Source organism: Cervus canadensis, chromosome 9, assembly GCF_019320065.1.
Source record: "Cervus canadensis isolate Bull #8, Minnesota chromosome 9, ASM1932006v1, whole genome shotgun sequence".
NCBI lineage: Eukaryota > Metazoa > Chordata > Mammalia > Artiodactyla > Cervidae > Cervus > Cervus canadensis.
Window position 1 is genome coordinate 60,513,172 of NC_057394.1, and position 14,243 is coordinate 60,527,414.

Consider the following 14,243-nt stretch of genomic DNA (forward strand, 5'->3'; position numbering starts at 1 on the left):
AACATTTCTCTTTCTCCAAAGTGGAGGGTGACAGCCTACAGTAAAAGCAGGGGAGAGACTGTGATCTGCTGACAACAGTGCTGATTGAGAGGCTGGTGCGATATCCTGCCTCCTGCTTGGCATCTCCGGAGGGTTTCAGCAGGGTCTTCCCAGAGGTTCCTTTGCCGACTCTCGGCAACGAAGCGCAGTAGGATCTCCATCCTCGCTGACGCCGGGCTCACCCGTGCACGTGTAGAGGGGGAGCCGCTCTCCCCTCCACCCAAAGCCCAGCCCTTTGGGCCTCATTCTTTTCCTTGGGACTAGAAACAGGTGGCAACAGTCATAAAGAATCTGCCTGTCAATGCAGGAGATCCAAGAGATGTGAGTTCGATCCCAGGTTGGGAAGATCCCCTGGAGTAGGAAATGGCAACCCACTCTAGTGTTCTTGCCTGGAAAGTTCCATGGATAGAGGCAGGCTCCATGCTCCGGGGTCACAAAGAATCGAACGTGACTATGCACATTCACACACACACAGACACAGACCAGAGGCAACATACACGGTTTCACACCAATGTTCGTATAGCACTCTAGGGTGACTTCAAAGCACTTTCATAGTCTCTTTTTAACTTATCAAGAGGCAATCCTTGGCTCCAACTCTGTCTTCACCCTATATGTGCTGTGTTGTACTTAGTCCTGTCTGACTCTTTGCGACCCCATGGCCTGTAGCCTGCCAGACTCCTCTGTCCATGGGGATTCTCCAGGCAAGAATACTGAAATGGGTTGCCATGCCCTTCTCCAAGGGAATCCTCCCAATCCAGGGATCGAACCCAGGTCTCTGACATTGTGGGTTCTTTACCATCTGAGCCACCGGGGAAGCCCCCTATAGCTCTCCCCAGTCCCCCAGAGAGTAGAATGCTCTCCCTGTCTCTCTGGTTACTGGCTAGCTCTAACTTCAACCTTTCAACCTAGACAACTCTTGTGAAACCCTGACTCTATTATCCAACTCAATTGTAAACTCTGCCTTTACCTGGAAACTCTTACTGTATTCTACCCACTAAACCCCAGGACATCAGTATCAGCTGGGATATTTCAAAGCTGCTTGAACATCACAGCGTGATCTCTAGGGACCTTCCTTTTGAAAGTCTGCACCTTAGCAAAAATTATTCCTCAACCGCCAGCTCTGTGTATTCTTGGTCTGCAGCTGTTGAGATGCCAGCAGACTGTGTCTAAGGCAATTCAGGTAACCACAGAAGATCGGAAGAGAGTGCATTGAGTATACCAGAGTTTAACAACTTATAAAGAGTTTGTGAGGTACACTGGGCTATCAAGTCACCATTTTGCAAAGTGAGAGGAGAGTCATGATTGTTCAGAGCCGGTTGAGAACCTGACCTCCTGGGCCTCAGTATCAAGGCCTGGGTGTCGGATTATTAACTGATCCTCATCCTCCCACTCTGGTACATAGACTCATCAGGAAAAAATTATTTTTCACTAAGTAAAAGTAGGTAGGACTTTCTAAACAGTGAACGAGAAGACTGTGAATATTTTACTGCTCACTGTTTAATTCTTGCTTAGAAAAAAAAAGTGAAACTGAGTATTAAAGGCCTTTTCAACAACACAGTGACCCACAGATTTCATTGTAACTGAGCACCTATCATGAGCCAGGCTTGGTGAGCCCATGCATTATCTCATGTGATCCTTACATTAGCCCAATAGAGTGCACACGATTTGTATTCCTAGATTAGGTATGAGGAAACTGGGCCTGAGTGAGATCAGCAATGTGCCCAAAGTCACAGCCATCTGTAAAAGAGTTGCGATTGGACCTCTAGCCAGCTAACTGCCAAGTCTGTGAACTCGACCAGTAAACAGCCCAACTGGCCCATTTTTATTTTTATTAAAAAAACAAAAAATGCTCAATTGGCCCATTTTTAGTAAAAAAAAAATCAAGTTTGAGGCACTAAAGAATACGTATTGTTTTTATAAGTTAAAAAACAGAAAGAAAGACCAAACTTCTTTTGAAAGCTTGTCATCCTTAATTTTAAACTAATTTTAAAAACCAAAGGTGCTGTTCACTCTGAGTTTGGTAATGCCATTGAGGAAGATTTTCAGAAACCTCTAGATATTAGAATAAAATGCCATCCATCCCTCCATAGACACGTACTCAGCATCTGCTACTTGGCCGCGAGCACTGTACCAGGAAAGAAGGACACAGAGATGAGCGAGAACCAGGTCCCTGACCTTGAGGAGGACACAGACAAGCTGGGAGGACGGTCGTCCTACGTGTGGACACAGTGACACATGACGAGTGTGATGACGCGGAAACGGAAGGAAGTTATGCAGAACAGGGGAAGTCTAACTCAGCCAGGACAAGGGAACACCTCCAGAGTGAGAGAAAAGGGGTGTGGGAAGGGCATGGTGAGTGCTCCAGGCAGAGAGAAGAGCGTGCTTCAAGGACCAGAGTGGAGATCAGGACTGAAGGACGTTCAGAGTGGTGCATCGAGGTCAGTGGTTCAGTCGCGTCCGACTCTATGTGACCCCATGGACTGTGGCCTGCCAGGCTTCTCTGTCCATGGGATTTCCCAGGCAAGGATAATGGAGTGGGTTACCATTTCCTCCTCCAGGGGCTCTTCCTAACCCTGAGACTGAACCCAGGTCTCCTGCATTGGCAGGCGGATTCTTTAGCCCTGAGCCACCTGGGAAGCCCTCAGTGTGGCTCAAGCTAACACCAAATTCAAGAAAGGAAGGAGCCAAACCTTAGGACTGGGTAGGTGGGCAGGGGCTGCTCCTGTGGGACACTCTAAGCCATACTAAAGACTAGTATGGGGAGTGGGGAGGCAATGGGGAACACGACTTAAGCAAAAAAAAAAAAAAGACTCAGATTTTAGTTTCTCAAGTATCCATCTGGCTGCAGAGTGAAAAGTAGATCACAGTGGGTGTAAGGTTGGGTGAAACTGTATTAGGAAACCACTTCTGTAATCCAAGTGATAGATGATGGTGAGCTGGGCTGGGTGATAGGTATCAGAAAGAAGATATTTATAAGGCAGAATGGATAAGAATTGATGGAAGATTGAATGGGGCAGGTGGGAGGTCGTGATTTAAGCCCTGAGGTAATTCTAAAGTTTAGAAGGTAGAAGACTCTATTTTTTTATTTCAAACAGTCATTTAGCTGGGGGAAAAAAATCATTTTTGAAAATTTATTCCATCAAGCAGAAGGAATATATGGCTTTTAAACCATATTATTATTAGTACCTGGTTTCATTAGTATTCATTAGTACCTGGTTTCAGCCATAACTTACCTGGTTTCCAACCAATAATAGGTGTTCTCCAAGAAGAAAGTCTTTGAGCATATCTTCCATCACTATCATGTGCTAGAGGAAAAAATGACTAGAGGTTAATTGTTTTTGTTAATTGTTAATTGATTTTGCATAATCAAGGTGAAATAAGAAAGCTAACAGCTATAAAGATATCTTCAAAAAAAGTAAAACATCTATCATAATAGACAATACTCAATTTGAACATGCTAAAAAATTAAAATGCATGCTGTGGTCAAAAATAAGTTATATAACCAATTGGGTCACTGATATTGAAAACCTGAAATGGTCCACCTTAGCAAGAATCAACCACTGACCAATACATATTTCAAAGAGTTTTTATAATGTGACTCAAATATTTTTCAGCTATTGTACTAAGGAGAGTTGGCTTATAATTTAATGTGATATTTAAATTAATACTTACTAATGTAAATATACAAAGGCTTTCTAAAACAATTGGAGATTTCATGGAAAATCTTACATTGACTTCTTAACTATGACTTTCAAAGTATATGTGTAGGTTTAGAATTAAAAATGTCAGCAACTATACTTCAAAAAATTATATATTTTTAAAAATTTTTCATATTTTTAAGTTCAAATCATGACACAATATAATAAGAGTAAGATTAAAGTTGTTCACAGTAGTCACAGAGGAAATTACATTGCTCTTTTGTATCTTGAAAAATAGGACAATCGTAAGTAGGTCAAAAAGGCTCATCCAGGATTAAAGGGAGAACTACAGCCTGGAACGATTGATATTCCTATTTCCTCTTGGTTTTCTGTATCAAAACAATAATGGCCTCAAAGCACTAAAGTTATTGAAGTTCTCTATTTGCGAAAAAGGCAACTTAACCTTTTGCATCTTATAAATGCTGTAGTTTTCTTGTTTGCAACTCTTTTTTTTAAACTTGGTTTGTGATTTTTTTTCCACATCTAAAATACTTCTCACGTTAAGCAATACCAATATTTTCTTTCAGAGTTTCTAGAAAAACTTAGAAAGCTTTCCCCCTCCTTCAAGAACAGACAAGTTTTCCTTAATGTTTATCTTGGTAATTTTAATTTTTTAAAAATGCTTTTGGATAAACCGTGGAACTGGAGTTTTAATGAGGCTTGAAGTAGTGTCAGCTATTTTGTTCATTCTAGAGTACTTTTTAGAATAAAATAAGATGTTATTAATAATTACGCTGGGACAACAAATATAAACAGGGACTACTCTGAGCAAACGAGGGTACATGGCTACCCAAGTTAAAGGGGAGACTTCCAACATTTGGCTTCTAATTTGGGTTCTGGTGATAATTTGGTCTGCAGAACTCTTCCGTCTACCTGAGATGAACAATCAGTGCCCATTTCCAGAAAACATTAAGTTCTTCCAGAAATACCTGGGCTAATCTCCATGAAAAATAGAAAAGTTGGCACAAACACCTAGATAGCAGGTAAAAAAGCAATGTGAATACTGACTAATAATCCAAACGATAGTCGTCGTCTTCTTTACTTTTCTCATGTCTTCCTGCTTTTTGCCCTGATTACACCTAACTAGATTATTCAAGTCAACAAACAGCTGAGGCTAAGATCACGCCTACACAATTCTTCTCTTAACCTCCCAGCCCCCTCGGTACCACAGACGAATTCTTCAGTCTCCTCTCCTGATTCCCTCCTGCTTCTCTGACATGTCTCTCCGTGGTGTTTTGGGTTGTATCTTCTTTTTGCAGCAATTACTTAAGTACCGATTATCTTCCTTTTTCTGTTCTCTTTCACTACCTTGTTACCTGCTTTCCTGGGAATCACGGGATAGGGCAGACCAGGTTAAGCCTTCTTGTACGTGGGCACCCATCTAAAGGGGGAAGGAGGGCAACATGCACCTCAGTGCTGGAAGAGTCACTGCCGACCCTACTCTCCCTAAACCCACTCATCCATTCCATGGCTTCAACCACTAACTTTACACTGATCTTCAACAGCAAGACCTTTCTTCTTGACTCCAGCCCCACATTTCTGAGCAAATATTGAATTATACTTGGCTGTTTCCCAGTCTCCTAGAACTTAATTCACCCAAAACTTGGCTCATTCCTTTCTCCACAGCTTCATTCTTTAGCCTGTATTTTTAATCCCAATTAATAGCATCATTTTCTACAACCTGACCCAATCATCACCATCTTCCTGCCCAACTCAGTTGGCCCTTAGCAAAAGCCAAATCTAAGCTATCCAGCCACCTCAAATTTACTGTATCTATCCTTTTTTTTTTTTTTTCCCATTCCCATAGCTTTCATCTAATTTTTTTTTTCCCTTTCTTATCTCTGGCCTAGATTTTTACCAACCAATGTGGCATCTCAAACTTCAGTGTCTCCTTGAGTCAATATATGTTCCATGGTACTGACAGTCATTTCTCTGTTCACAATCATGTCAGTTTTTTTCTCCCCCAAAATTCTTTAAATGACTAATACCTTCGGAACAAGGATTACTCTTTATCTTTTTGATTTAGTCTCAAGCTCATCCCCCATCACTGTCCCACTGTGTGGTCCAATCATGGGCACAGTGGAGAATCATTTCCTCTTTCCTCTTCTGTGGGCTTTCCGAGCAGACTGCGTGCTCCGTGAGTGAGACTCTGACTTTCATCCGACAGAAAGCTCCGTCGGCTCTCCCTAGCTCCTATGTGGCTCCACAGTGTGTCCTCTCCACTGTCCCCACTGTGTCTGTCTTCATTCAGACCCTCCCTAAGTCCACCTGGACTACTGCCACAGCCTCCTAACTAGTCCCTCTCTGTCTCTGTTCCAGCTCACAGGTAATGATACAGAATGAACGCAAAGTTAGCAAAAGCAGAAATGTTCCTCAAAGCTTTCAACAGCTTTCTCACTTCTTCTGAATAGTTTCCCAGTTCCTTCATTAGCAAGGCACATATAAAATGACCTTTTAACTCATCAGTCTCATTTCTTGTCATTCTTCCATTTTAAACCTCACCTCTGGCCACGACAATGAATTAGATGTAGCTTCCTAAATGAGCTCCACTCTTATGTAGCCACGTCTCTGGAAATGCTAGTGTCTCTGCCTGAGTCTTTCAACTTCACCTAGTGAACTCATTTTCCAGGATCATTCCAATCTGGGACCATCACCTCATCAATGCTACCACAGTAACCTGTGTGTACTTCGATCACACTGTATAGTAACCACGTGCACTTGCTTGCTTTTCCCCTTGTGAGATTCAGGCAACTTGAGCCCTGGAACTGTGTATATATGTACTTTAATCTCTGTGTTCTGATATTGGATTGGTCAAAAAGTTTGTTTGGGTTTAAAAATCTGAACCAACTGTTTGGCCAATCCAATAATATCCTAGAAAAAGGATAGATACAAGGCAGACATTTAAAAAAAATTTTTTTTCAGCTCTAAAGCTCATTAGGTTTAAGAGGCTATTAATCTCTCCTCCAATTTCTCCTCTTTACTACTGCAAGTAAAATATTCCTTAAAGAGAGATATAATAAAAATATACTCCTAATTAAGAACATTCAAAATCTTTTTCCTTCTTTCATTAATTCACTCAACACATATTTACTCAATAGTCACTATGTGCCAGGCACTATGCAATGTGCTAGAGATACAAAATTAAAACACAGCACAAGGTTTTATCTTAGTAGTGTGGAAAAAGTGTTTTAAAAATCAGTTATAACACAGAGTGGCAAGCAGACCACAGGCACAGAACAAGAAGGTATGGAAGCACCTGAATATTCAGGAGGCACCGAAGACACTGCTTCCTAGGTGAGGTGCAACAGAGGGGACAATAGCAACACAAGCAATAGAACTGAACCTAATCAAGTCATCGTTCCGAGAACTGGCACAGCTAGAACTTCTCATTAACGGTTAATTCATAACGCTTTGTGAAGAGAGGGCACATTTGGAGGCAGGCTACAGAAGTCCCTCAGGGCCACTGTGTAAAGCCCGCAGCAGCACTGCGGTCCTCAGCGTCTATGTCACAAACGCCATGGCAACAGACACTGTGTTCAAGGGCACAATGGCCCTCCCTGCTACTGAATTTCCTGCATTCTTACATGCGGGGGAGTCTTTTCAACCTTTGCTGCCATGGAGTTTTTCAAATTGTCACTTACGACAAAGTTTCCTGATTCTTTTTAATTCATTCCTTTCTACTACATGAACAGAGTGTGGTAGCACAAATGCTTGAAAATATTTTCCTTACAATCATGTTTTGGTCTTTGACAGACAAGATTCTTTATTCCTTTGTGCCTTATAAGTAACCTTATTTTCTGTTCTTTTGTTCCCTGCTTGTATAAGAGCATTAATGCTCTGGAAGAAAAATAAAACTGACGTTAGTTAATGGCCCATAGAATGAAAAAAAAAAAGAAAAAGCAAATCCAGGCTATGCCTTTCACTATGTCATGGGTAATTATAATTTGGACAGACTTCAAAAATATTTAATCAAGACTTTTATGGAGAAAGAAGAATTTGCCTAGATACCTTTTATTGTTAATATAATGTAGGGACACAAATTATGGTACTCATAGGACAACAATCAGAATTGGGGAATGGCAGATAAAAATAATTTACTTTAATTCTCTAATTCCTTAATACAGAGAAAATGGTAAGAACTACTTCAAACATAATTTGTAAATGTGGGATTATAATATATATTCAAATTGCTGGCCATATATTAGAGAAATATTTAAGTATGTTTTATATTATAAAATAAATGCATGACCACATGACAGAAAATCTGGAAAAGAAAAAAATCCTTTCATATTATGAATAATTTTCTCTTGAAAAATTTCTTATTAAAGTGAACATCTATAATACAGCTTTCTGGGCACACACTTCTTTCTGTGTCTTAGTCGAAGCACCATATACAAGTGGAAATTTGTCTACTCTGGTCCACTGAAAAAAGATTTTAAAAAGTAAAGAATAGAAAAATACTAGGCATTTTCAGAAAAAGGAAAGAAACATGAGGAAAAGAATACATAGGACACATCCTTCTTTCAATTACTTGAAATGATTTAACTAACAAAAATGCAGGAGAATGAATATGAGTGCTTTTTGTTTTTAATTTAATAATATATTCATTTTACTTAAAATATAGTTATGTGTGCATATAAATTTATTACTCTAATCATTGCAGCAACTCTTTCCATTCTCAAGTAACTTTGGAAAGAATTTATAACTTTACAATGGAATAATAAAAGATGTTTCAACACTTCATTCTGCAACATCCAAATGAAACTTAGCAGATTACAAACATAGACATCAGTTATACTTGAACTGGAGTTAATTTCCACAATGTAAGAGGTGATTTATTTACCCATGAATGCAAACTCCTGATCTTACCTGGATGTTGTCATAGAACAAAACATCAGGCACTTTCATTTTCTCGTGGGCATTATAGATTGGTGCACTAACCGCGCCAATCCTCAGAGATCCAGAAGAGACTTCACCTAAACATTTCACATAGGAAAGAGAATTACTTGTAGCCTTGTCCTCAGAGAAGCCAAGTCCAGCCTGAACAGGATACAATATAGCATCTTTAACATTTTGTAGGCTCATCAAGGAATTTTAATCTAACATCTAAAAGAAATAAGCTTGAAGGTAGTAATAAACCATCATAGCTTTGCAAAAAAATCTTAAAAGCTCTACAAAAAGGCTGACGATATTTCAAAATATTAAAAATTTTATTTAAAACAACATATGGAGCAAGCAACATATAGATAAGATTGAGATGGAAAAACCCAGAACTCAGTCAAGCCACCTTTATGAGCTGTTTGGTCAGAGACTCTAAAATACATACATTTGAAAATTCGGAAGTACCATGAATATATTTTCTTTTTCTAGAACCCATAGAAGAATCCCCTAGAGCTCTAGTCAAAAATACAGATGAACTGACCCCAGACCTTTCAAACCACTAGTTTTAGGAAAGGTCCAGATCTGTATTTCCAAATAAGCACCGCAGGTGCTACAGTTGCTCTGTGATGATTATACTGTATTGTCCCCTATTTGCTTTAAATAGTTGGTCTAGAACAGAAAATGAGCTCCTTAAAGCCATGAAACTAAGTTACAAATTTCTTCAAGTCAGGGGACATATCTCACATGAATTCTCTATGGTAAGGAGATACACATACTCAATACATGACACATTTGAAGGCCCATGATAATAACGTAATAATTTTAGTTGTTGTAGTCATATTGACCATAATAGAAGCTATTATTTATTGAGAACCTTCCATGTGCCAGACCTCAGCTTCGGCTCATTGTTTTCTCACATGATTTCATGTAAATTTCTTAACAAGGCAACAAGAGTTACGAGGAAGCTAAGAAGAACATGAATTAAATAATTTGCTTAAAATCACCCAGCTATAGCTAGAGCTTAAAATCACCCAGTATAGGTAGAGCTAAAAACAGAATTTAGTATAGGATGCTGTTCTTTCTGGCTTCCCAGGTAGCTGAGTGGTAAAGAATCCATCTGCAAAGCAGGGAGACAGGGGAACCCTGGGTCAGGAAAATCTCCTGGAGAAGGAAATGGCAACCCACTCCAGTGTTCTTGCCAGGGAGATCGCAGGGACAGAGAAGCTTGGTGGGCTACAGTCCACAGGGTGGCAAAGAGTCAGACAGGACTTAGTGACTAAATGACAACCACAACGATGTTCTTTCTGCAGTGTGATCTCCAAATAAATCTCACCCTGTGGACATACCTGAGCAAGCAGGTAGACAATTACAACGTCTTAGGCAACTGTCCCATCTTTTCTCCCTTCTCTTTAAAATGAAAAATTGGCTATTTTTGTGCTAGCGCATTTTGAAAGACAAGGAGAGAAACCAATATTTACTTCTATGGAGTACCATGAACAATTTTGAGGTTAAAATAATTACACTCCCAGCCTGTTTAATCACCACTGAGTGCTACACATTTGCCAAAACACAGTAGACCTCTACCTCCAATGCTCCCTGCCATTTCCTTTCATTCAAAAGTTCTATTGGCGGAGAAAACCATGAGCTGCCATGCCAAGAATTTACTATTTACTTACTACTTTCAGGTCTCTGAAAGAAAGAAAGTCAAGTCGCTCAGTCGTGTCCGACTCTTTGCAACCCCACGGACGGTAGCCTACCAGGCTCCTTCGTCCATGGGATTTTCCTGGCAAGAATATTGGAGTGGGTTGCCATTTCCTTCTCCAGGAGATCTTCCCGACCCAGGGATTGAACCTGGGTCTCCCGCACTGCAGGCAGATGCTTTACCGTCTGAGCTACCAGAAGTCCACCAGGTCTCTGAAATAGACCCCATACAAAACTGTAAAGGGAAAGACCAGGACTGTGGCAGTGAGTTTACTACATACTCATATGCTGAGATGACACACGACTTCAGGTTCAAACAGCATTTGACACCATCTATGGCTTAGTTTATGAAAGATACCAATTCAGTAGATTTAGGACTTTAAGAACATTTAAATAACTCAGCCAATGTTTACTGCTACAATCGCAAGCTAGAAAAGGGAAAGGCACTCAGAGAATGGTGATGGTAGTACTTCCCTGGTGGAAAGGTGGCTAGCGGTCTTCTAAGAAATCTCACGGGATGGCATTAATTTGGTAAATTTGTCAAGGTCCTCAGTCCGGTAGGCTCAAAATCTGATTTTATCCTTACAACAGAGGGCACACCCAACTCCCAGGAGAATGTTAAAGACACATATTTTAATCTATAGATAAATTGATATATAAAACCAGAACTGTAATATATTACATTGCAATGAAAACTGAAAATTTCATATAGACTACATGATATATTGTTTCCATATCAGCATTTTATTCAGAAGGAGACTTGCATGGAAAGCCAAATCCTTATCAGAAGGCTGTTTGGTGAACCTCATCCTCTGAACAGGAGGATAAATTACAGGAATTCTCTACAAGAAAGAAGATATTAAAGATGAATGGGACCAGATAAGTCAAAAGCCTCTTAGTTTCCTTATCTCCTTCCTACACAAGGCTTAGATGGGAACTGCCAACACTGGCTTATTACCAAGACTAAACAATCTATCATTTGAATGATGCAATCTTTTTTTTTGGGTGGTCGGGGGGGGGGAATATGTTGAAGGATTCAATCAAGTGCTGTTATGAATCTCCAAGTCCCAGAGTTATTCTGTCTCTGAGTTGGCTCTGCATTTCTGTAGCCAGATCCATTAGTATGTTGAGTTTGTATTTTACTGTAAAAAAATCACCTTATCTCCTTAATATAAAGTTCTCATTTCAATGTATCTTCAACTATTAAAAACATCTACTGCAAAGAAAGTCACAATAAGTCCCTTTAAGAGAGTGATCACACATTGGATATTTTTATAAGACAGTTAATGACCCTCAAAAAGCCGAGAACCTGTCATTGTGCTCTAAATGAAGAACAGGGTACTTTTACAGAAAGATCCAAACCTCCCCCAAACTCAAATTATACTTATGGTTATCCAGAAAAGAAGTAGCATAAAAGACAATCAGGTAGAAATGAAAGGAGTAAGAAGACATGAAGTGATACTCAGAATATTATTTTAGTCTACATCAACCTAGACAGTTTCCCAAACATGTCCTGTAGGACACTGGTGGTCCCCAAAATGTAAATGCTGTGCAAAGAGAACAGAACACTAGGTCCTATGGTGAAAGACCCTTGAAATAAAAGGTAAAACAAAGTTACATGTTTATTTACAGTAGGAATTATCTGAGCTTTTAATATTCATGTCAATTGTGACCTCTTGGGGGAGGACCTACATCTGGTATGCACTGAAATAAAGGAAACATTTTTTAAAATAAAAGATTCTTCAACACAATACATGAAACAAAATGGGTGGAGACCAAAAACATTTTTAATTGAAATAATAATAATAATTTATTACATTATTATTAATATAATAATATGTAGCTCAGATGGTAAAGAATCCGCTGCAATGCAGGATACCTGGGTTTGATTCCTGGGTTGGGAAGATACCAGGGAGAAGGCAACAGCAACCCTCTCCAGTATTCTTGCCTGGAGAATTCCATGGACAGAGGAGCCTGGCAGGCTACAGTCCATGGGGATGTAAAGAGTTGGACACAACTGAGCAATTTTCATACACACACACACACGTAATAAATAATACAAATGTTTAGTAATTCACTTAAAAGAGAAACAATTCAAATACTTACATTTGTAATCCTCCAAATCAGACTCCGGACTATTATCAGTACTTATTTCTATTGCAGCATCTGCCAGATTTTTTTCTAATGCTGACCTTGCAAGGCTTGGTAAAAACCTGGTGGGGTAGGAATGATGGATTGATAAAGTCAAAGCTTTCTGTGATTCCAAAATATCTTCTGAAACTTAGACAGACACATGACCAATTAAGGATGATCTGTCTTGATCTGTGAAATCTTAATAATAAAATACTTTAGAATAAAATTCAAGCATGTATGAAGATGAAGTATGTTTATTAAATCTCCTTTAATAAGGAAAACTAATGTTTAATTGTGGCTTCCCAGGTGGCACAGTAGTAAAGAATCCACCTGCCAATGCAGGAGACACCAGAGACATGGATTCAACCCCTGGGTTGGGCAGATCCCCTGGAGAAGGAAATGGCAGCCCACTCCAGTATTCTCACCTGGGAAATACCATAGACAGAGGGGCCTGCCAGGCTACAGTCCGCAGGGTCACAAAAGAGTCAGACACAACTTGAGCGACTAGACAATGTGTAATTAGCACTATCTGTTTATATACAATAGTTTGCAGGACATAATTTACTTTTTAAAATGGATTTGGTATAACTTGTAAATCTTGTTTATCATTTAACTGACTTTTCCAGTTTTCTTAAATAGATACAACAACCCCACTTTAACGTTCTTTAAACTGGCAATCACAAATTCAAATTAGCAAAGGTGGATGAATGAGGTTTTCTTTATTTTCTAACACAAATTAGAACATATATAACAAATTACTGTATGACTTTAAAATTATTCAGTTTGGTTTTTCCTTCCATTAAAAAAATTTTACCTGCTTATCTATTCCATACCTATGTTGTCAAAACAACCATCTAGTGAGTAACAGAGGCATACTTCAATTACAAACAGATTACATGAACATCATGAGCTTAGAACATGAAAACAGAGTTTCCTTTCCACACAAAATTATGTGCCATGATGTTTCAATAAACATACTAAGAACCTGCACTTTTTTTTTTTTTGGCCATTCCACACGGCTTGCTGGATCTCAGTTCCCCCACCAGGCACTGAATCTGCACCCCCTGCAGTGGAAGCTCACAGTCTTTACCACTGCACTGCTGGGCAAGTCCCAAGAACATAAACTACTAAACGGTGTTTTCCATAGCTCTAAATCTCTGGTGGCTCCCACAGGCTTGAGTATAAGCATAAATAAAAGAGATGCTGGTGTGAGTAAGAAAGCAAAAGCCTAAATATGTAAAAAACGGTTGGGTTTCCCGTCCCTGTAACATTCCAAACCACACATCTGAAGTCAACCATCTCTCGCCGACTGCCTCATTTTGGTTTTGGGCTGTGATGGCGGGTGGCGGGGGTCATCAGCTCAGCATCAAGTGAGGCTTACTGCTGTTCTCTGACCTTTCATCATGGTTTTCAGATTGATGCCTTGTCATTCAAAGCCAAGCCCTCACTTCCTCTCTCAGACCTGGTAAACTGGGCTTTCATCTTGTTTCCTGAGCCCTCGTCTTGGCACCCTGCCCTACCTTTCTCTCATCACTGTCTCATGAACATCATGCCCTGTGGCTGCATATCCATTGATTGACAATGACCTTCAAACCACCTTGATTGGCATGATGGTTTCCAAGCTTAGACATTGTGTGCCATTCCCAGAAACCATTTACATCTATATAATCTGTCTGGCAACCTCTCCTCACATTGTCCCTGTACTAAACTGTTCCAAACCGCCCTCCGAAGCCTGCAGAGGACAGCAAACAAGGCGTGTATGTCTCCATTTCAATGGCAATGACAGTTATC

General features: G+C 39.8%; 1 protein-coding gene across 1 annotated transcript in view; it reads right to left on the minus strand.

Annotated features, from left to right (window-relative positions):
• Positions 1–14,243, minus strand: part of VWA8 (von Willebrand factor A domain containing 8) — a 367,922-nt gene that overhangs the window by 230,153 nt on the left and 123,526 nt on the right. The window contains exons 18-20 of the mRNA XM_043478154.1: positions 12,426–12,532; positions 8,607–8,713; positions 3,273–3,344 (exon numbers count right to left, since the gene is read on the minus strand). Of these exons, the coding sequence (XP_043334089.1) occupies positions 3,273–3,344; positions 8,607–8,713; positions 12,426–12,532 (286 nt within the window). The remainder of the gene's footprint in view (positions 1–3,272; positions 3,345–8,606; positions 8,714–12,425; positions 12,533–14,243) is intronic.